Source organism: Mesoplodon densirostris, chromosome 16, assembly GCF_025265405.1.
Source record: "Mesoplodon densirostris isolate mMesDen1 chromosome 16, mMesDen1 primary haplotype, whole genome shotgun sequence".
Classification (NCBI taxonomy): Eukaryota; Metazoa; Chordata; class Mammalia; order Artiodactyla; family Ziphiidae; genus Mesoplodon; species Mesoplodon densirostris.
The window spans coordinates 25694278-25718134 of record NC_082676.1 but is presented as its reverse complement, the minus strand read 5'-3'; the positions used below and the strand labels follow the sequence as shown (position 1 = coordinate 25718134).

Sequence of the window (23857 nt, the reverse complement as noted above, 5' to 3'; positions counted from 1 at the left end):
GCTGGTAACCAGATATTTAACAAGAAGATTGGAATATTGGAGCACCAAAGCTACTTATGACATGAGGGCTTTTGCTAATATTGAACCTGTGGGTTCCAGTTCATCAACCACATAGGGCAAGAGGGACAGAAGTGAAAGTCCAGGGCCTGTCCAAGGTGGGGAGTCTAATAGAAGAATCTCCTCACATTAGGCTGAGACCCCAAGGGTCTCACCCTTGAGTTTAATGTGATATGAAGCTGCACACTCCACACCACGAGCCCCAAGGGAGTTCAGAAAAGGTTGCCTTGATACTGAGCAGAACAGTTGAAGGAAAAGGAAAGGGGAATATTTTAAAGCCCTTTCTTAGGGAGTTGTGACCATTGATGAGTCCTTTTGTGCCCCAGGGAGTAGAGCCCAGTAGCCCAAGAATTCTCAAGCCATAAACTGGGAACCTAGTTTGAAGTAACTGGATTGCCCCTAGTTATCATTGGAAGTGACTGGAAGTGCCCCTAAACCTTTGACAAAAGCAAATGCAAAGTCTCTCTGAAGAGGGCACATGTATCAATATCTTTGCCTTCAGGGAACCACCACAAATAATTTTTCAAGGTGAAACCAGCACACGGTCAGAGATAACTAGGAACCCAAGAAGGGTTCCTTCATGAAGAAAAAATAGATACAACAGATGGGAGGAACAGATAAACACAGACTTCAGGTACTGTAACTCACAGCCACAGGATTTAAAAAATTGTGCATACAAGATTTAAAGTTAGGGCTTCCCTGGTGGTGCAGTGGTTGAGAGTCCGCCTGCCGATGCAGGGAACACGGGTTCGTGCCCCGGTCCGGGAAGATCCCACATGCCGCGGAGCGGCTGGGCCCGTGAGCCATGGCCGCTGAGCCTGCGCGTCTGGAGCCTGTGCTCTGCAACGGGAGAGGCCACAACAGTGAGAGGCCCGCGTACCGCAAAAAAAAAAAAAAAAAAAAAAAGATTTAAAGTTAGAAAATAGCTACAGAAAACAGAAAATTATTTTTTTAAAACATGGAAAATTTGAAAAGGAACCAAACAGAGCTTCTAGAAACATCACCTGATACTACCATGAAGAATCAAGCAGCAATCCCTGATACATGGCCCAGCATTAGGAAAGGGTGTTTGGAAACTATTTGGTTCAGCAAGTACTTCCTGAGTGCACTCTTTTGCTAAGCCCTTTCTCATAGATATTAAGAAATTTCTGCCCTAAGGGAACCCGGGGTAAAGAGTCACCATATGGGAACACTTACCATTGCCTGGTGCCCCCCGGCTTTTTTTAAATACTTTTTTGGCTGCACCTCACGTCATGTGGGATCTTAGTTCCCTGACCAGGGATTGAACCCGCACCCCTGGCATTGGAAGCGTGGAGCCTTAACAACTGGACCGCCAGGAAAGTCCCCTGGTGACCCTTTTTAATGGTACACAACTGAGTTCCTCAGGGTTTGGCCTATTTCTTCACCTTTGCCCAGTGAAATTGAATTTATTTATTTAATGAGCGCCTACAGATTATTCATTGTATGTCAGGAGTTGTTTCCTAAGCGCTTTATTAACCTTTCATTCTCATAGCAACTGTATGAGGTAAGTACTATAATTATGCCCACTTAACTGATGGGAACTAAGGCAGAGAAACAAAGTAACTTGCTTAAGATGATTTTGCTAATAAGTGATGGATCCCAGATTAGAATTCAGCCCCCTTGCTCCAGAATCTTTGATCTTATCCACTGTATTCGTTTGCTAGGGCCCCTATAACAAAAATACCATGAACTGGGTGGCTTAAACGACAGACATTTATTTTCTCACAATTCTGGAGGCTAGAAGTCCAAGATCGAGGTGTCTGTAGGTTTGGTTTCTTTTGAGGCGTCTCTCCTTGGCTTGCAGATGGCTGCCTTCTCACTGTGTACTCACATGGTCAACCCTCAGTCTCTGTGTACATCCAAATCCCCTCTTCTTTTAAGAACACCCAGTCATATTGGATTAAGGCCCACCTATGTGCCCTCACTTAACCTTAATTACCTCTTTAAAGGCCCTATCTCCAAACCCAGTCTGAGTAGTAGGGATTAAGATATCAACATATGAATGGTGGGGGGCACAATTCATCCCATAACAACCACCACACTTTTCTGCCTCCTACCTAAACCAATGAACCTAACAAGATGTCAGGGTCCAGCGTTGCTTTGTGTGTCCTTAGTTTCTTCCCCTTAAGGCTGGGAGTCTAGCTGAAGCTGCTCATAATTTCTCCTCTCACCATGGAGAAGTTAATTTTCTGGGGTGGATGGTGCACTCACTGTGAATGGGAACACTGGGCGTTTCCCAGACTTTCCCTCTTCCCTGCTTGGCTCCACCCCTGGAATTGTCACATTACTTACCGCAGGAGTCTCTAAACTATGATTGGATTTGGTTCAGTGCCAAGGTGCTGGTCCTAAGGGAATGTGACATAGGACTGATAGATTTTGGTGGAGGAAGAGATGGAGGTGAGTGGAAAGTTTGGAGCAGGGGGAGCCTGACTGGAGAGCCTGCTGGAGGTAGGGTCTATATCCCTGAAAGCTCATTCAGTTGTTCCATCCGTCAAGTAGTCAGTCAACAAGCATTTCCCAGTTTGCCTCTGTGCCAAGCTCTGATGGTTGCCTCCATCCAACCAGAATGGATGAAGCACTTCTGCTTAGAGGGCTCCCTATTGAGGGGGTAGAGAAAAGGGGAACTTCCAATGGCTGAAGAGTATCACATGATAGGGGTAGGGGTGGGAGAACAGCATTTTAGTAAGAGAGAACAGCATGTGCAAAGGCCTGAAGAGTGGATAAAAATCAACATGTGTATATGCACCTGGATGTATCAAAATACAGCCCTGCCCTTCCTTGGGCTTACACCTGGATGGGGTTACACCTGGATAAACCCATCGATGGCTGAAAATATCATTAAGTCGAAACACCTAACCTAATGAATATCATAGCTAAGCATAGCCTACCTTAAACGTGCTCAGAACACTTATGTTAGTTTACAGTTGGGCAAAATCATCTAACACCAAGCCTATTTTATAATAACGTGTTGGATGTCTCATGTAATCTATTGAATACTGCACTGAAAGTGAAAAGCAGAATAGTTGTCTGGGAGCAGAATAGTTGTAAGTGTATTGGTTGTTCAGCCTTGTGACTGCACGGTTGACTGGGAGCTGTGGCTCGCTGCCGCTGCCCAGCATCATTACAGATCGCTAGCCTGGGAAAAGATCAAAATTCAAAGTTTTTCTACTGAATGCATATCACTGTCAAACCATTGTAAAGTTAAAAAATCATAAGTTGAACCATTGCAGGTGAAGAACTGTCTGTACATGGAAAGCTTCCAAGGTCTGGATTAGTGGAATCTTTTAATCCATCACCCTCAGAATAAAACCCACACCCTCTGATACAGTGTCTAGTCCACAGTAAGGGATGAATAAATACATAATAATAGATAACATATTGAAAGGGAGGGGAATAATGATTACAGAATTTCTTGGAGGACATTTGATGCAGAACAGCTCGGGTATCCTATGTGAAGACCAGGCCTCTTCACGGTTATATTTCTGCAAGACCAGTCATGTACTATGTAAAGTAAAAGCAGTAACCAATGTCAAAAAAAAAGGATCATAAATTATTTTCTCTTTCTACTCAAGAAACTTTAATCAAAGCCCACATCTCTATACTTAATGTGAATATATCTGGATGTCAGCCCTTTAGTGGTTACAAAGTTTTCACAAGTAACCTAAAGTAATTCTAAAAGACACATCATTTTGACTCATACTTAAACTTGTGAGAGTATTACAGCCAGAGAAATACATGATACTTTAGCCCTTAAAAAAAATTTAAAAACCCACACCCTCACAGCAGCCTTGTCTATCTCTCCAACCTCATCCTCCTGTACCCATACATTGCTTATTATCCTCAGTTGCCCCTTTACAGTCCTTGGCTTCCTTTCATTTTGGCCTCAGAGCCTTTGCACTTGCCCAAGATAATAAAGCTAATAAACTCTGCCTTTTTGTTCCCTTTTGTCCATCTGATTCCATCTCATTTTTCAGGTCTGCCTCCTCAGAGAAGCCTTCCCTGACCTGCCTAAAGTAGCTTCCCCTCCTCGCAGAAAAAAATACTTAAAGTCATAGAACATGTCTCCTTTTTTTTCTTGCTTATAGCCCATCTCACTTGCTGGACTATGACTCCATGAAGGCAAGGATTTTTGTCTTTTTATTCATGGTTGCATCCCTAGCATCTAGAACAGTGTCTAGCCTACAATAGGTCCTCAGTACCTATTTTTAAGTTAATTAAATGAATGTGAATGTATTAATATATTACTTGAATAATTTAAAAAACATAAGAAAGTTATACTGAGAAACTTTTGCCGAGAAGACATGATGAGAATCTGTGGCCATTGGATCAATGGGGACGTTAAAAGAAGACAGGGAGGAGGGAACCCTAACCTTACTCTTGCCAGAGAGGCAATGGGAAGGGGGGCTCAAAGTGGGCCCTGGGTCTCAAAGGTTCTCAGGAAAAGAGGTGGGACATGGAGTCTGGGAGACGGGTTGGGTTCTCTGTGGGGGACATTTGCTCAGAGCTAGCTGTGCAAGGTGGGGAATAGGGAGGGGAAGGGTGCTGGTGGCGGGGGGGGGGGAGTGGTGTTCAGAACAGGATGGGGGGGTCCTGGTAGAAATGCACCTTTAGGCAGAGGGTCTTTGAGGCAATTTATCAGGAACAGTGGCTAGCAGTGTCTTACAATGACAGTGGAGCTTATTAGAACAGGTATATATTTTTAAATTTTAGGAGTTATATATGTAGTGAATATAAGAAAATGAAAACTGTGATTTTTGTGATGGTTGCTTTGGATGAGGCTAAAATAATTATTAAATAAAAAAAATGGGCTTCCCTGGTGGCGCAGTGGTTGAGAGTCCGCCTGCCGATGCAGGGGAAACTGGTTCGTGCCCCAGTCTGGGAAGATCCCACATGCCGTGGAGCGGCTGGGCCCGTGAGCCATGGCCGCTGAGCCTGCGCGTCCGGAGCCTGTGCTCCGCAACGGGAGAGGCCACGACAGTGAGAGGCCCGCGTACTGCAAAAAAACCAAACAAACAAAAGAAAACCAGACAGGCAACCCGTGCTCATTGTCGACTTTCCCTGGCTACCAGGAAGTCAGCCCGCTGTTCTTGCAGGACCCCTCTCTTTAAGAAACTCTACCTTCCTCACATTCTGCCTTGTGTCTGGAAATTCTTTTCCAACCCGCGCTCGGACCATGACATTTTGGTGGCCCATACGGGGATACCTCTTGGGGGGATCTCCTCCCCCACCTCCTCTCCTCATTTCTTGGGACCCTCTGTGAACAGGCAAGTTGCCAGGAGAGCAACAGAGGAACTCTGGCCAGGGCCACACACCCTGGTGTGTTCCGAAGGCTCACTTCACCCCAGTAACTGCCGCCCAGAACGGCTGAGGGTCCCTCTGTCTTCCTTCTGGCTGAGGACTAGGCCAATTGATATTATGCAGGCGCAGATCAGGCATTTAAAAGCTATTAGGGCGCCTGCTGCCTGAAGACTCCCGTGAAAGGATAAGGGGGTCACAGAGCAGATCAGGCTGTTAGAGCATCTGCTCCCAGCAAGACAACTTCTGTGCACCGTGAGGCACATACTGGTTCAAGCAAAACACTGAGCTCCCTCCCCTTGGCCGCCACCTTCCCGGCAGAATTCCTCAGACTGTCTTCTCTGTTACTTTCACTTTTTTCTCAGTCCAGGTTGACTTAAAGGAGCCTAGGTGTTGCTCAGTCACACAGGTTTGTGCCTCAGTCGCATGCTCAGGGGTCACCGCTCACGGTCGGACGCGATTGTTGGGACAGTCGGCCCATTTTGTGCCTTAGTCACATGGAGAGATCACTGGGACAAAGGGGACGCCTTTCTGTCAGCCGGTGACTCTCAGTACCCCCTTTCTACGGCATATGGGCTAAGAATGGGTTCTGGTACGTCTCGGGAGCCTCCCTCAGACTCATCCCTCGGCTGTATCCTCAGGAACTGGAAAAAATTTGACCCTGAAAATCTCAAAAAGAAGAGGCTTCTTTTCTTTTGTAACATGGCTTGGCCCCAGTATAAACTGGGGGCCCAAGAACAATGGCCCCTTGATGGCTCACTAACTTATAACACGATCCTCCCACTTGATCTCTTTTGCCAGAAACAAGGAAAGGACTCAGAGGTTCCCTATGTCCAGACCTTTATGGCCCTTAGTCAGAATCCGGATCTCAGGGACTCATGCCGCTTGTGTCTTTCTGTTGCCGCCTTATCCCCCCGACCCCTCTGTCTCCCTCTCCAGCAGATCTCCTAGACGACCCTCTACTCGACCTTTCCTGGCCCCCACCCCATCAACCCCCTTTGGTTCAGCCCCCGCCCCCCACCTCAACCCACAGCTCCCTGACAGGCACCCCCTTAACAGGGCAAAAGCCCCCTCTCCCCTCCCCACACAAGATCGAGGACTGCCCAAAGCCAGGAAACAGATTCTGATATGCCTCCCTTGAGGAAAGTAGCAAATGGAGACATGGGCACTATTACAGTCCATGTTCCCTTCCCCATGTCTGACATTTCCCAAATTCAAAACAAATTAGGTTCCTTCAGTCAGGATTCCACCACTTTTATTAAGGAATTTCAGGCTCTCACTATAGCCTTTCACCTGACCTGGCAAGACATTCATGTATTTCTGACCGCTTGTTGTACTCATGAAGAGAAAAACAGGATATGGACATTAGCCCATGCTTGGGCAGATGAGGCAGAATTCTGTTTCCAAAACCCGGATGGATGGGGACCCATTTTGGGCTGGCTAAATGACTCTCTTTGTAACTACACCCTCAATTTCAATCAGACTAGCCTGGAGTGGAATCCCTGGTCAGACAAAAATACATATGATGTACATGAAGGTAATTTCACTTTGTGCTGGGGAAATTCAAGGAAAAATGCGACTAAGAAATATATTCATGAAGACCATATCCCCATAAACAGCTCAGCCCTGGGAACTAAATATGTGGGGATCGGTGTGACCACTGGACACTTACTTAGTTTAACCTCCCAGCAAGATCCTCCTCCAAAATATAACATAATTTAGCTAACATTCAGAAATTTGTTATACCGATTCCCCCATCACACTCATAATCAGTCAGAGCCTGGATTCTCCCCTTTATGTATAGATGATTACTTCCTCGGAGTTTGGCCTTCCCAATATAATCCTAGGCCATGGACCCCAGTCTATTTCTAGAGGAAAACTCCCAAAAGGTCTGGCTCTGGGGACCCACAATGGGGGTATCCTTGAGGGGTACCAGATTTTCATTTCTATGAGGTAACAGGGTCTAGCTGGATCTTCCCACACTTAGAAGGGGCTCCTGCACAATTATTGCTGTGGTCCCAGAGATGATCATTATGACTATAAAGGATTTAGCTTCCTCAGGAGGCATTCCCAACCTTGGGTACTTCCTCGAGGAGGCCTTAAGACCTGTCCGGGAGAGACAAAAATGAACCACTGATTGGGGGCAACAAGTTTATGATAACCCAATTCTTTTTTTTTTTTTTTTTTTTGCTGCGTTGGGTCTTTGTTGCTGTGCACGGGCTTTCTCTAGTTGCGGTGAGCAGGGGTTACTCTTCGTGGTGGTACGCGGGCTTCTCATTGCAGTGGCTTCTCTTGTTGTGGAGCACGGGCTCGAGGCATGTGGGCTTCAGTAGTTGTGGCGTGTGGGCTCAGTAGTTGTGGCTCGTGGGCTCTAGAGAGCAGGCTCAGTAGTTGTGGTGCACAGGCTTAGTTGCTCCGCGGCATGTGGGATCTTCCTGGACCAGGGCTCGAACCCATGTCCCCTGCATTGGCAGGTGGATTCTTAACCACTGCGTCACCAGGGAAGTCCCTTTTTTTTTTTTAAGATAACCCAATTCTTGATTGGCCCAAAATAATACATTGTGTCTTTAGAAGTCTCTTTTGGTTTGCAGGCATACCCCTCTTAGAGAGGAGCGTTCTCAATCTCACCATCATGGTCCAGGAATCTTGGAAGGCTACGATAGCAGCCATTGAGGAAGAGCAGTCAGCCCTAGGCTCTTTGGTTGAGGTGGCTTTACAAAATAGGAGGGCCCTTAATGTTATAACAGCTGAGGCAGGGGGTGTCTGCGCCCTACTAAATGAGACATGCTGCTTCTATATTAATACCCCTGTCCAGGTTGAAGAAGACCTTCAGATTCTAAAGAAAAACATCAAATTCATAGAAGGTTTAAAACAGAGAGCAGGACAGGGCCCCAGCTGGCTTTCCAGCCTCCTCTCCTCTATGGGGATCCAGATATGGACATTGTTGCCCTTGTTGGGACCATTAATCTTGATAGCCTTTGTTTTGTTGTTTGGCCCCTGCATTATTAGCACATTATCTAAGTTCATCTCCTGACAGGTTCAAAAGATTCAATTCCAGATGGTGCTACAACAAGCGTACCAGCCAACTGGCACACAGACTACGTTGGAACAAGCCGCCTTATCATTCCGCAGGCTCTCACCTCCCTCCGTAAATACACCCTGACAGAGAGCAGGCATCGGGAACCCAGGGCCCCTACAAAGCCCCCACCCAGCAGGAAGTAGCCAGAGAGATCGTCGCCCCTTCTCCTTACTAAAAGGGTTCCCGATCGCCTGAGAAGGAGCTAGGCAGGTAGGTAGACATGAGCAGGATATCCAATAGGGCCAAAAATTGGCCTTATAAATAAAGAGAGGGGGGAATGTGGTGTGCTCCAAGGACAAAGAACAAGATAAACTCAAAGGGCCAATATTGCCGGAACAAAGAATTACAGGACTCCTATCACTGTGTCACAATGTGACCACTGCACTGTCCCAGAGCCCTCCCAAGCAGCGTGTCCCTTTCCCATCCCATATGAGGAAAGACATTTGCCCCATTTTTCTCCCGCTCAGCACACTGAAGGTACACATACTCTGCGCAGTCAGCAGATGACTTGTAGGTTCCCTGGCTATAAAAACAGACAGGCAACCCATGCTCATTGTCGACGTTCCCTGGCTACCAGGAAGTCAGACTGCTGTTCTTGCAGCAACCCTTCTAAGAAACTCTACCTTCCTTACATTCTGCCTTGTGTCTGGAAATTGTTTTCCAACCCGCACTCGGACCACCACACTAACATCCCAGAATAGCATCTTATCAGGGTCTGTATGCCAGTTTCTTTTATAGAACAGAGAGGGGGAGGAGGTGAGGAAGTAAAGTAAAAAGGCCATAAGTCTTGCAAACTCAAACTATCTCATGGCTTGGCCAGAACTGGAGAGGGGATGTGTTAATTTCTTCTTTTCTGCAGCCATTCACAGGTGGGTAGGGTCTGAATGTCTTCCTGTGAGCTGAACAAAGGCACCTTAACATTCAGGCAGAGGGGCAGGGTTCCCCGAGGTAAGCCATTATGTATGCTTACAGCTATAGACAGCATCCTCTTAGTGATGATAGTAACAAAAGCATCCAAAAGCAAAGGTTAAAGTAAAAGAACAGATCCAACATGGAGTCAGATTTTGCTCTTCCCTGTTACTCTGTACAGTGGAAATATTCAGTCCCTGTTGCAGAGATGGGGGTCTCAGGCAATTGGACAGAGGTCTGTATCACAGAGTTGGAGTCAGGTTCAGTGTGGTGGGGCTGGAGGTCCAGAAAACAGGGTTGGGAGGTGCCTGTGTGCAACAGGGATGGGGTCAGTGCACAAAGTTAGGGGTTCAAATTGAGACAGACTGGGACCTGGGACCCTTTGCTGCAATGCTGCAATGCTTGCAACTGGACACCTGTCTCCCTGAGCAACAAAATACAAAGAAACTATATGGGACTAAAAATAACTGTGCATGCATGCACAGTCGGGGCAAATTCTGGACCCAGAAGATACAAAAAGACAAAAAAACCCAACTGCCATTTGTGAAGAACCAGGAACAAAAACTGGGTGTTGGGAGCAAAAGCAGGGTACTGCACATGTCCCCTTGCACACAATACCACCTAAGGGGTGGACAAAACACCTAAGCCACCCCTCTGCCTGACCCCTGGACACAGCCCTACCTTCACCCCATATAAGGAACAAGCTTGCCCCCCCCCCAACAAGCAGCAAGGGAACCTGTCGTTTGCTCTCCCTCCCCCCTGCTGCAGCAAGGGCCCCAATAAAGCCTTGCCTGAATTTCTTATCTGGCCTCTAGTCAACTTCCATTCATTGGGGAAAGCCAAGAACCCTGGCTGGTATCAAAATGCTGCAGAGATAGGGGTCCACGTGTCCAATAACTGGGTTATCCAGGTGGGGCTGGGGGAGCCCCGGGATGCTGGGGGTCCCGCGAGCCATTCCTGGTTTTCCGGGATGGTGGAGGGGCTCCGAGGAGGAAGGAGGGCGCCCCCTGGCGGCCCCGACGCCGCCGCCACCACGGCTCCCACAATGCTCGCGCAGCCCGGCTTCGGACTCCAGCGGCGGCGGCTCCAAAATGGCGCAGACGATCTTCGAGGCCCTGGAGGGTGAGCGGCGGCGGGGACTGGGGAGGCGGCTGTTCCGCCTTGCGCCCCCTCCCGCCGCGAACTCGCAGCGCGGGGCCCAGGGCGCGTGGCGTCTGCGGGGCGGAGGGCGCCGGGCCGGAACAGCCAGCGGGGCGGGAGGGCCACGGATGGGAACAGCCGCGGGAGCGGAGGTCGGCAGGGGTTGGGGAGCAGTGAGGCCTGAACAGAAGCGGAGTTGAGGCTCAGTGGTGGGGGGGGTGCATCTCGCGACCGGAACAGCCGCGGGAGCCTAGGCCCGGCGGCGGCGGCTGCGGCGGCTGCGGCGGCGGGTGGGGGGCTAGGGTGGTGCGTTCAACCGGACAGGCGCAGCGGGAGAGAGGAGGCCCTGGGGGAGAGCACCGAGAGCGGAACAGCCGTAGACGGCTGGCGCAGCGGGAGGGGAGCCTCGGACCGGAACAGCTGCCGCCGCGAGGGCCCGGGCGGCGCGCGGTTGGGGCTGGGGGGCAGTTTCCTGGAGGGAACAGCCGGGGGGTGGTGTGCAAGCCAGGACGGGAACCGCGAGGCGAGCATGGCTGCACCGCGGACGCGAGGGTTGCGTAGGGCTGCATAGGGCTGCATCCAGGGGGACCGTGGTGCAGCAGCGGCTGCGGGGGAGACGGGCTGAGCCAGGGGTCCTGACCATTAAGAACTTGTATTGAGCGCCAAATGTGTGCCTCGCGCTCTGACATAGTGTCTTCAATTCAGACCAGGAAAGGATCGGCGCCACCTGTGTGCAAGGCCAGGCCTTGGACGGACACCAGAAAACACGGGGTGACTGCTTTGTGCACCATTATGGGGTGCAGAGTATTATAAACCCAGACCAAGAAAGGATGGGTGCCAACGGTGTGGTTGGCCGGGATGCCAAGTTACCAGACCCAAACAAGCAAACACCGCACCGACTGGTTGTCGCATGCTCTGCGAGATCCTAGGATGTGAATGGTCCTCAGGCTCTGGGAATTGTGAGCTTTGGAGACAGGCAAACACTGAGAGCCTCCATGTACACTTGCTAGGAGTTGGAAAGGAAGCCTCAGAGAATTCAGGGCCATGGCACAGAGTTGATGCTAGGGGGATAGAGACCCAAGAATGCTCTTGGAGGGATGAGATGAGTATACACATAATTAGAGTGCAAACTGAAAGTAGACTGGACTAGTGGTATGTGGCTGAGGCTTTGAGTCCAGCAACTCCCCAGGAGGTCTCAGCTGTGTCTCTTAACATCTTGCAGGATCAGCTCTCTCACCACGAAATGTGTAATCCTCCCCACATCTGGGAAGGTTAAGTTTCAGGAATACTCGGTAAGGGATGTAGACATTATAGAATTATAGAAAAGGTAAACAGTAAAGATAACCTCAGCTGGTGTTCAGTGCTGTGATGGGTGATGGATATGGAAGGCCAGGGTCATTGGTGGCTCCCTCTGGGAGGCCAACAGGATGGTGTGAGGCCTGCTTTCTCTCTAGGTTCATGGACTTCCTCAGTGCTTGAATTTTCACTCCAAGAATGTGTTCCTGTATTGAGTGATGAAGAACGTAAAGGAAAGATCAGTTCCCGGGACTGTGTCCTGGGCTAGGAGAAGGACAGCAGAACTGTGGGGGTCCAGAGATGACCCAGGCAGTGAGGACTGCATTTGCAAAGCCCTGGTGGGGAGAGAGGTCTAGGATTCACAGAAGTTCATGTGAGCAGCTAGAGATGAGGCTTCTGAACTTTATCTTGGCATCAGTGTGGAACTAAGAGAGGGTTTTCAGCAGGAGAGCTGCACAAGCTAACGTATGTTTTATAAAGTTCACCCTGGCTGCTCTGAGAACAGACAGGAGGGGTCAGAGTGGCCGTGGGGAGGTGAGACCACTGTGGCTGTTCTGCTGGGAACTGATAGTGGCCTGGGCTCTGGGGACAGCTATGGGGATGGAGGAAAAGTGGATCTGAGAGATATTTGGGAGACAGAATAGGCTAGACTTGCTGAAGGACCGGAAGTCAGGGTGTGAAGGGAGATAGGTTAAGGGAAGCATCCCTTAAGGTTAAGGGGTGCCCCAGGGGCTTTAGCTGGGTGGACAGTGGTACCCTTTTCTTATTGATGAGGGTTACTAGGAGAGGAACAAACTCAGGGGTGGGGAATGACACACTTGGTTTGAGTTTTACATAGACAGCATTTTTTTCAAAGACTTAATTTTTTTAGAGCATTTTTCGGTTTGCACAGTTGAGAGGCAGGTACAGAGACTTTCTGTGTACCTTTGATCCTACACATTCATAACCTCCCCTTTAATCAACATAACTCATCAGAGTGGTACATTTGTTACCAAGGCTGAACCTGCATTGACACATCATAACCACCCGAAGTCCATAATTTATCTTAAGTTTCACTCTTGGTGGTGTACATTCTATCGGACAGTTGTATAATGATGTATATCCATCATTGTAATATTACCGTACAGAGTAGCTTCACTGCCCTAAAAATCCTCTGTGCTCTGCCTGTTCATCCCTCCCCCCACCCCCGGCAACCACTAATCTTTTTATCGTCTCCATAGTTTTGACAGGCAGTATTTTTTATTTTATTTAAAAAAAATAGTCATTGATTTATTTTGGCCACACCGGGTTTTAGTTGCAGCATGCAGCATCTTAGTTGCAGCATGCATGTGGGATTTAGCTCCCCCGACCAGGGATTGAACCCAGGCCCCCCGCATTGGGAGCATGGAGTCCTACCCAGGCTGGACCACCAGGGAGTCCCAATATATTTTTAAAAATAAATTTATTTATTTTATGTATTTATTTTTGGCTGCGTTGGGTCTTCGTTGCTGCGTGGGCTTTTTCTCCAGTTGCGGGGAGCGGGGGCTACTCTTCGTTGCGGTGCACAGGCTTCTCATTGTGGTGGCTTCTCTTGTGGAGCATGGGCTCTAGGCACGCGGGCTTCAGTAGTTGTGGCTCGTGGGCTGTAGAGCGCAGGCTTAGTAGTCGTGGCGCACGGGCTTAGTCGCTCCGCGGCATGTGGGATCTTCTCGGACCAGAGCTTGAACCCGTGTCCCCTGCATTGGCAGGCGGATTCTTAACCACTGCGCCACCAGGGAAGCCCCCAATATTTTTTTAAAATTAAACTTTTGATTTTGAAATACTTTTTTTTCTGTAGATTCACGTGCAGTTGTAGAAATAATACAGAGAGATTCCATTTATCCTTTATTTAGTTTCCCACAATGTAACATCTTGTAAAACTATCCTGTAGTATTATAACCAGTCGACATACAGAACAGTTCTATCACTACAAGATGTTGCCCTTTTATGGCCCCACCCACCTCCTTCCCCTGCTCCCCATCCCTGATGTCCGGCAACCACACTAATCTGTTCTCCATTTCTAAAATATTATTATTTCAAGAATGTCATGTAGGGCTTCCCTGGTGGCGCAGTGGCTGAGAGTCTGCCTGCCAATGCAGGGGACACGGGTTCAAGCCCTGGTCTGGGAAGATCCCACATGCCGCGGAGCAACTGGGCCCGTGAGCCACAACTACTGAGCCTGCGCGTCTGGAGCCTGTGCTCCGCAACAAGAGAGGCTGCGACAGTGAGAGGCCCGCGCACCACGATGAAGAGCGGCCCCTGCTCACCGCAACTAGAGAAAGCCCTCGCACAGGAACGAAGACCCAACACAGCCATAAATAAATAAATAAATAAATAAATTTATAAAAAGAATGTCATGTAATTGGAATCATAAAGTATATACCCTTTGAGATTGGCTTTTTTCCCTCCTTGTAATTCCCTGTAGATTCATCCAAGTTGTTGCTTGTATCAATAGGTTGCTCCTTTTTATTGCTGAGCAGCGCTCTGTGGTATGGATGCACTGCAGTTTGTTTAACTGTTCACCCACTGAAGGACATCTGACTTGTTTCCAGTTTTTTACTATTATGAATAAAACTGCTATGAACATTCATGTACAGATTTGCACACAAATGCTGACATACAGTTTTGCATTAGATGATAGAAGATTTACTGAAGCTCCTTCTGGAGGAGCATGAACCCCAGGTTTGAAACTCCAGATATTAGGGAGAACTAAATGAGGGCGAGTGAGGATTCTCAGGGAGAGTGTAAGAGGGAGAGGAGAGAGAGCCAGATGGAAGGAAGCCTTCAAAAATAGAAACATTTAAGGGATGGACAGGAGAAGAGAGTAAAGGAGGCTGGGAAAGAGTGAGCAGAGAGGTAGGAGAAGACCCAGGAAGGGTGGTGCCCTGGAGCCCGAGAAGGGAGTGTTTCAAGAAAGAATGTCTGCTGCTGCCAGGTGGTCTTTGGTGATTCTGGTGGAATGATGGGGGCTTAAGCCCCACTGGAGTGGGTGGAGGAGGACTGGGAGGTGGGCAGAGGAGATGGAGGGTGTAGCCAACTCGCATCGGATGCTTGATGTTGAAGGGAGGAGAGGTGAGAACATGAGTTTGAGGGAGGCCATTCTAGAGAAACCTGAGTGTGTGTAGCCGCTGCTGGGAAGGAGAAGTTGTGGGCACAGTGTGAGATGGGCCAGCTGGTGGAAAACGGCTTCTGAAGGAGCTGGAGCAGATGGAGAGAAGGGCTGGCCTCAGGAGGCACACAACCTGCCCTGTGACCGGGGAAAGTATGCACTCAGTTTGGCTGCAGGAGCTAATGGTTCTAGTTGCCTTTCAGTTAGAAGCTGGGGCAGGTGTCCAGGTGAGAGGTCGGCTGTGAGGACAGAGAGAAGGAGGCGCCCTCTGGGTTATTGGGGAGGGAGGCAGTGTGCCTTGGTGCCCACTTAGATGTGAGGAGGCCTGTCTTCCAGCTGGTGACACGGCTGGACAGTGTACTACTGAGAACCTCAACAGTGACAACTGGTTGGAAAACATGGACATAGTCAGCTTCTCAAGAGTCCCCCCGACCACAATCCAGATTACGCTGTTTACTGAGGAACTGAAAAAATAAGCACATATTGGAAAACAAGAGAAGCCTAAGTGCAAACAGACTTGTAGGATTTGTGGGGTGTGGATGGGGAAGACTTAGTAACATGATTTCCAGAGGGGTGGTTGCATTTCGGATTAGATTCAGCCATGAGTAAGAGAGAAGCCCACCTAGCAGTGGCTTAAACAGGCTAGAAGTTTATTTCTCTCATGTGGGAGTCCAGAAAAAGTCAGTCTAGAGCTGTGACAGTGGCTTTGTTCTACAAGGTCCTCACAGACCCAGAATCTTTCCAGTCTTTTGCCCTGTAGTGCCCTTGTCCTCATGATCTGGGATGGTGGCTAGAGTTCCCACCATCATCTTCTTGTTCTAGGAAGCAGGATGGAGTATCGGACAAAGAAGGGGGTCACATGCCAGGCAGCTTTTTTTTTTTTTTGCGGTACGTGGGCCTCTCACTGTTGTGGCCTCTCCCGTTGCGGAGCACAGGCTTCGGACGCGCAGGCTCAGCGGCCATGGCTCACGGGCCCAGCCGCTCCGCAGCACGTGGGATCCTCCCGGACTGGGACACGAACCCGTGTCCCCTGCAACGGCAGGTGGACTCACAACCACTGCGCCACCAGGGCACCTCGCCAGGCAGCTTTTAAGAAAACTTCCCCAAAGCTCCCGTTGACCAGAACTTAGACATTCTCTAGCTGCAAGAGTGGCTGGGAAGTGTAATCTTTATTCTGGGGCCATGTTCCCAGCCAAAAATCTTGGGTTCTACTGCAATAGAAGTTGTAGAGAAAGCATATCAGGGCACAGACACCCATTTTTGCCATGGGGGCCTTGCAATGGGTCTGGCTTGTAAGGGTAAAGTCAGAGTGGGATGCTGGGCCCACCTTCCAGAAAGGCTGCTTTTCTTTCTTCAGGAATGGACAATCAGACTGTCCTAGCTGTCCAGTCACTGTTGGATGGCCAAGGAGCAGTTCCTGATCCAACAGGCCAGAGCGTCAATGCACCCCCTGCTATCCAGCCACTGGGTGAGTATCTGCTCAGGTTCACCAGTGGGAAGGGTAAGTAACTTCCTGTGAAAACAGGTGGGGCTGATGAGGGGGTGTGGGAGTGAACTGCCCACTGTGGTTCCCAGGTTGTCCTCTCATGTCTGAAGCCTCTCCCCTTCCTCCCAGCCTGGATCTTCAGGCTCAGACTTTTCTCTGCTTAGCTCTGAGGACAGTCTTTTTCAGTCACTTAGTGAATGTGGGGATCATGACAGAGAATGACTAGGAGCCCCGATGCTTAGCAATGCTTGTACCTTCGACCCAAAGTCATTTCTCAGCTTCCCCTCTATGAGGCTAAGCATGAATGTCTCCAATTTACAGCCCAGGCCCTTGCGACACAGAGAGGGCAAGGAACTTCCTTTACAGCCCTGTGTGAGCCTGTGTGTTCATCCATTCATTCTACAAAGATTTTTGAGTACTTGGGAACCATGCTGGGGACAGAGAGACACACACCTGAGTTTGAATCCTTGTTCCCATAGTTTGGCTCTGTGACGTTGGGCAAGTGAGTTAACCTCTCTGTGCCCTCAGTTTCCACATCTGTAAAATGGAGATAATAGTCCTACCTCATAGGAATCTTGTGAGGGTACTTGGGATTTGGTTTTAGCTGTCATAAATAAGAAGTGCAAGTTTCTTGTGGTTTGTACAAGATTAAAGTTTATTTCTTTGTTGCATAAGTCCTGATGACTCAGACCTCTTCTTTCATATGGCTCTGCTGCTCTCAGCATGCGGTCCAAGATGGCTGCTCCAACCTCCCACTTTCATTTCCACACTCCAGCCAACAGGAAGGGAAGAAAGAAGTAGAAGTCATACCCCTTCCTTTTAGGAGGAAGTTGTGTAGATAGTATACTTCTCCTCTTCTCCTATTGGTCAGAATTCAGTCACATGACATGTCTAGCTGCAAAAAAGTCTGGGAAATATGGTCTTTAACTAGACGGCCATGTTTCTCACTAAAATTTGTATTACTTTTTAAGAAGGAAGAGTGAATATTGAATGACAATTAGACATTTCTGCCACAACATATCAAGAGCTTGGCACAGTGCATGGCCTGTGGTGGGCCTTCAATAATGGATGGTGTTAACTGTAGCTAATCATTGATTTAATTTTTCATGCATTCAGCAGACATCCACTGAAGGCCTCCTATGTGCCCAGAAAATATTGTAGTTATGGTGATAAATAAGAGATATTTCCTTCCCTTAGGAAATATGGTGGTGATGGGAAAAATGTGATAAGAGAGACTTGCCCAGAGGAAGGAACTGTGAACACTGCTTGAGGAGGGCTTCCTGGAGGAGGTGACATCTGAGCTGAGCCTTGCAGAATGAGTTGTTCTGAGAGAGGTAGCTTGGCAGGGAGGACAGGGGATGCAAGGGCACTGAGGAGTGTGATCATGCAGCCCATTTGGGGACTGGTGAATAAATTCAGGCAGGATAAAGATTCTGAATGTCTCAACGTTTGAAGCGAACCCACCTTACGATTTCCTGATTTCTAATTTTTTGATTCCTGGGCGAACCTGGCTGGATATTCCTTCAGGTGCCAGCATGGTTTGAAAGCTCATAAGAAGCACAGAGTTGATGCTTGACCCTCACGTGTTGAGTCGTGGAATGCCGTTAGTTTGCCTTTCTCATGGTCCAGCCACGGGCCTCCCATTTCTCACTGTGATGCCCCCTCTTTTTTTCTTGCTTTTTTCATTATTTCCCTCCCTCTGCTGCCCTGTGGGCATGACCCCTAGATGATGAGGATGTCTTTCTCTGCGGGAAGTGTAAGAAGCAGTTCAACTCACTGCCGGCGTTTATGACCCACAAGCGGGAACAGTGCCAGGGGAGTGCCCCACCCCTGGCCACAGTCTCACTGGCTACCAACAGCATCTACACACCTTCGGCAGCACCCACAGCAGTCCAGCAGGCCCCGCCTCCTGCCAATCGCCAGGTATTTACCCATTCGTTTGTTCATTTATCTAGTCAAGTCTTTTTTGAGTACCCACTGTGTGTCAGGCACTGTGTGGGCACTGGGGGTACAGGGGTGGACAAACAGACCAGGTCACTGCCTTCATGGCATTGAGTGAGATAGATAGTACCCAAACAGATGTGTAGAGATGTACTTTTCCTAGGATAAGTGCAGAGAGATAGGGGATGTCAAGACAGGGATGGGAGGTTTTGCCCTTTTGTATGTGGTGCTTTGGGATGAGCTCTGTGAAGAGGTGACATTTGTGCAGAGACCTAGGGAGGTGAGAAATAGTCATGAAGCTACTTTGGGGAAGAGTATTCCAGGGGGCCAGATCAGCAAGTGCAAAGGCCCTGAGGTGGAAGCGTGCTGGCTTTATTCCAGGAACAGCAAGAAGGTGAGAGTGGCTAGAGCTGAGTGAGTGAGTGCGGAGGGTGAGAGGTGATAAGGTCAGAGAGGCAATAGGGGGATCCTGGCAAATCGTGTCGGTCTGTGGGCTTTTACTCTGCATGAGATGGGAGCCATTGGAGGGTTTTGAGCAGAAGAGGGATATAGTCTGATTTACACTTTAACTAGGTCACTGTAGCTGCTGTAGACAGTAGATTTTGATGGGAGTCAAGAGAGAAATCCAGGAGACTGATTAGGGCGCTACTGTACAAATCCAGGCAATGGGTGGTGGTGGCTTGACCAGGATAGTGGCAGTGGAGGTGGAGAGAAGGGGTGAGATTTTCGAAATGTTTTGAAGGTGGAGCTGACAGAGCTTGTGGATGGATTGGATGTAGGGTGTGAGATTAAGAGGAGTCAAGGATGACCAGAGTTGGAGTTGCCATTAACCGAAGTGGGGAAAACAACAAGGAGAAGGTTTGCGGGGGGATGTCAGGAGTTCAGCTGCTCATGGTGAATTTGAGATGCCCATTGGACCTTTAAGTGGAGGCAGTGAAGATGCAGACAGATATACAAGTCTGGAGGTCACAGGGCAGGCTGGGGGTATCTGGAGAAGCTTGCAGAGTTCTCAGTCAGGAACACAGTTCTGGAGCAAAGACACCCTGGGTGGGACCTCAGAGGGATTAAAGACTCCTCATAAAGGGGGCTGGGTATGTCCCAGGATGCCAGGTCACGGAGTCAGGTTTCCCTCTGGCTTCCTCTTGTCTCCTTATTCCTCTAAAACATTATCTTCACCCATTGTATAGACATAATTCCTGCCATCAAGATAAAAGCGTTCACCTCCAGATCCATAGGACATGTACATTTAAACTTTTCTAGTTACCGTAGACATCTTCTAACACAGAACAGTCGTTTTCTCACTCCTTGATTATGAGTTTTGTTAGTAGAAAATGTTCCCTCTCCCCCCACTCCCCCTTTTTTTTTTTCAGTAGGAGAGAGGGAAATTCTTCCAGTCCTGGGCAAGGAAAAAACTTTAGAACACAATCAGTTGGTAATGGGCAGACACGAATCCCTCTGCCTAAATGAATTGGATGGACGTGAAAATGATTTCCCATTTTTTGTCTCAGCCTAATGCATGTGACATTGTAAAAATACGTGTCACTGCCTTTCCTGGCCGTGACATGGGGTGTGTCCCTAAACTGCCTGGGTTGTCCTTGCTTGGTTGAGGGCAAGGACATCCTGTTTGAGCAGGGACTCTGGGTTCAGGGACCCAGTTGCTGCTGTTCCCAGGGGTCCTCCAGACAGACGACTTAGGAAGATGCCAGGAAAGAAAGGCAACAAATAAACAAAACAAAACACGAATAGTCACTGCATGTTTGACACCCTCTTGTAAGGTCTGCCTTTCATCCTTGCTGTTAACCTGAGAGCATATTATTATACTTTCACATACTTATTTAAGTATGCACAGGAATTACATAGTAGTATTGTTTTTGATTTTTAAAGATGAGAATATATAATGTACATGTTATTATATAATTTGATTTTCCATGCAATACCTCTTACTTGCTCTCTATAGTATTCTATCCATGACTATATTGTATTTTTTTATCTATTCTCCTACTGATGGACATCAAGGTTATTTCCAGTTTTTCACTATTAGAAACAAGGCTGTGCAGAGTACTCTTTTTCTGTGGACTCCCTGTGGACAGGTGTGAGTGTTTCTCTAGGATAGAGGCCCAGAAGGATTGTTGCTGGGTCACAGGGTATATGCCTTACACGGAGGTGTGACTTATTCTCCTCGTTTGATGGACGAGGAAATGGAGGTTGAGAGAGGTGAGTGACTTTCCCAGGGTCACATGGCAGGGAGCAGTAGCAGAAGTGGAAATAGAATCCAGGTCTGTGGGACTCCAGAACCCAGATCTTTTGCATCATGCCATCTGCCTCCTTCCACAGCCTCAGACATGTTCTTTCTCTCCCTTCCTCTCTCTCTCTCTCTCTCTCTCTCTCTCTCTCTCTCTCTCCTCTCTGTCCAGATCTCCACGTACATTACCGTGCCCCCATCCCCACTGATCCAGACCCTGGTGCAGGGGAACATCTTGGTAAGCGATGACGTGCTCATGTCTGCCATGTCGGCCTTCACGTCCCTGGACCAGCCCATGCCCCAGGGCCCCCCGCCTGTGCAGGTAAGGAGGTGGCGAGTTTCCTCACGGGATCTTGATTCTAGGCCTGCATGTTGACTCCTGCAGATTCAGAATCTTGTAGAGAGAAGGGGGCTTGGCCCCAGCTCTCCCTCAAGCTAAGGAGGACTGTCAGCTTCCCCTTGGCCAGCCCTGCTGTGGTTGGGGAAGCTGCCACATTCAGCTGGGACCCAGAACATGACTTTGGGGTTTCATAGCCACAGTCCAGTTGTTTTGACTCCTATTTTTATTCTTCTTATTTATTTATTTATTTATTTTTTTTGCGGTATGCAGGCCTCTCACTGTTGTGGCCTCTCCCGTTGCGGAGCACGGGCTCCGGACGCGCAGGCTCAGCGGCCATGGCTCATGGGCCTAGCCGCTTCGCGGCATGTGGGATCTTCCCAGACCGGGGCACGAACCCATGTCCCCTGCATCGGCAGGCAGATTCTCAACCACTGCACCACCAGGGAAGCCCCTTATTTTTATTCTTTACAGAAGTGTTCCATGTGCATTAGAAAAACACTAGAAGGGCCTCCCTGGTGGCGCAGTGGTTGAGAGTCCGCCTGCCGATGCAGGGGACGCGGGTTCGTGCCCCGATCCCGGAGGATCCCACATGCCGCGGAGCGGCTGGGCCCGCGAGCCATGGCCGCGGGGCCTGTGTGTCCGGAGCCTGTGCTCCGCAACGGGAGAGGCCACAGCAGTGAGAGGCCCGCGTACAGAAAAAAAAAAAAAAAAAGAAAAACACTAGAAAGTACACAATAGAAAAGTAAAAAAAAAAAAAATTTTTTTTTTTAAATTATTCTTAACCTGGAAAGTAGAGAGACATGGCAACTGACTGAATTTACAATTCTTGGCTGGATCCTGTATTGGGTGGGGCATGGGGGAAGCGGTAAAGGCCTTACTGGGACACTTGGGGAGATTAGAATTTGGAGGAATCTGAATATTTTATTTTATTTATTTAAAAAATTATTTATTTGGTTGTGCTGGGTCTTTAGTTGCGGCAGGTGGGCTCCTTAGTTGAGCCTCGCCAGCTCCTTAGTTGCAGCACATGGGCTCCTAAGTTGTGGCAGGAGGGCTCCTTAGTTGTGGCATGTGAACTCTTAGTTGTGGCATGCATGTGGGATCTAGTTCCCTGACCAGAGATTGAACCCAGGCATCCTGCACTGGAAGCACGAAGTCTTAACCACTGCGCCACTAGGGAAGTTCCGGAATCTGAATATTTTAGATAATAGTATTATATCAATATTCAATTTCCCATGTGCGACCACTGAATTGTGGTTATATAGGAGAATGTCCTTGTTCTTAGGCGATGCATCTGAGTACAGTTTTAAGGAATAAAGTGTCGTGACGTCTGTAACTAACTTTCAAGTGGCTTGACAAAGCACAAATATGTGTATGTGTGTGTACACACACACCCACAGACATTGCAGATGTGGCAAAATGGTAGCAACTGGTGAATTAGATGAAGTATAAAGACTGTTCATTGTATTCTTTTTGCAACCTTTCCGTAGGTTTGAAACTTTACAGAATAAAAATTGGGAAATCAGGGAATTCCTTGGCGGTCCAGTGGTTAGGACTCCATGTTTTTACTGCCAAGGGCCCGGGTTCAATCCCTGGTTGGGGAACTGAAGTCCCACAAGCCAGATGGTGCTGCCAAAAAAAAAAAAAAGAAAAAATTGGGAAATCAATCAATCAGTCAATCACCTTTACTCTCTCTACCCAAAGAAAATACTGCCAAGATTTTGGTGTCTGGCTTTCCTGACCTTCGAATGCACATAGAGGGACTTCACTGGCATTCCAGTGGATAAGACTACACGCTCCCAATGTAGGGGGCCCAGGTTCGATTCCTGTCAGGGAACTAGATCCCACATGCATGCCGCAACTAAGAGTTCGCATATCGGGCTTCACTGGTGGTGCAGTGGTTAAGAATCCGCCTGCCAATGCAGGGGACGTGGGAATGAGCCCTGGTCTGGGAAGATCCCACATGCCTTGGAGCAACTAAGCCCGTGCGCCACAACTCCTGAATCCCACGTGCCCTATATCCAGTGCTCTGCAACAAGAGAAGCCACTGCAATGAGAAGCCTGTGCACCACAACGAAGAGTGGCCCCCACTCGCCGCAACTAGAGAAAGCCTGCGTGCAGCAGTGAAGACCCAATGCAGCCAAGAATAAACAGACAAACAAATAAATAAAAGAGTTTGCATGCCACAGCTAAGGAGTTCATGTGCTGCAACTAAGGAGCTGGCAACCTGCAACTAAGAAGCCCTCGAGCTACAACTAAGAAACCTGCCTGCTGCAACTAAGGAGCCCGCCTGCCACAACTAAGATGGTGCAACCAAATAAATAAATATTTAAAAGAAAAGAAAAGAAAAGACTCAGATGTGTATGTTTTAAATATATTTATTTAAAAAGCTATTTCTGGGACTTCCCTGGTAGTGCAGGGGTTAAGAATCCGCCTGACAATGCAGGGGACATGGGTTCGAACCCTGGTGCAGGAAGATCCCACATGCCATGGAGCAACTAAGCCCGTGCACCACAGCTGCTGAGCCTGGTCTCTAGAGCCTGCAAGCCACAACTACTGAGCCCGTGTGCCACAACTACTGAAGCCCGTGCGCCTAGAGCCCGTGCTCCGCAACAAGAGAAGCCACTGCAATGAGAAGCCTGTGCACCACAATGAAGAGTAGCCCCTGCTCACCACAACTAGAGAAAGCCTGTGCGCAGCAACGAAGACCCAACGCAGCCAGGGAAAAAAAAAAAAAAAAAAAAGCTATTTCTGGGCTTCCCTGGTGGCGCAGTGGTTAAGAATTTGCCTAGCCAGTGCAGGGGACTTGGGTTCGAGCCCTGGTCCGGGAAGATTCCACATGCTGTGGAGCAGCTAAGCCCATGTGCCACAACTGCAGAGCATGCGCCCTAGAGCCTGCGAGCCACAGCTACTGAGCCCACGTACCT

At 48.8% G+C, this 23857-nt stretch overlaps 1 protein-coding gene across 4 annotated transcripts in view; it reads left to right on the top strand.

The window, feature by feature from the left end:
• The first annotated feature begins 10443 nt into the window (after nucleotides 1–10443).
• Nucleotides 10444–23857, top strand: part of ZNF341 (zinc finger protein 341) — a 43258-nt gene continuing 29844 nt past the window's right edge. The window contains exons 1-4 of one of the 4 annotated variants that reach the window (XM_060077695.1): nucleotides 10444–10483; nucleotides 16282–16392; nucleotides 18137–18333; nucleotides 20766–20915. In XM_060077695.1, coding sequence (XP_059933678.1) covers nucleotides 10453–10483; nucleotides 16282–16392; nucleotides 18137–18333; nucleotides 20766–20915 — 489 coding nt within the window. In that variant the 5' untranslated portion in view covers nucleotides 10444–10452. Of the gene's footprint in view, nucleotides 10484–10638; nucleotides 10654–16281; nucleotides 16393–18136; nucleotides 18334–20765; nucleotides 20916–23857 lie in introns of those variants that run through there. The other 3 variants (XM_060077696.1, XM_060077698.1, XM_060077697.1) reach the window with 3 other exon arrangements.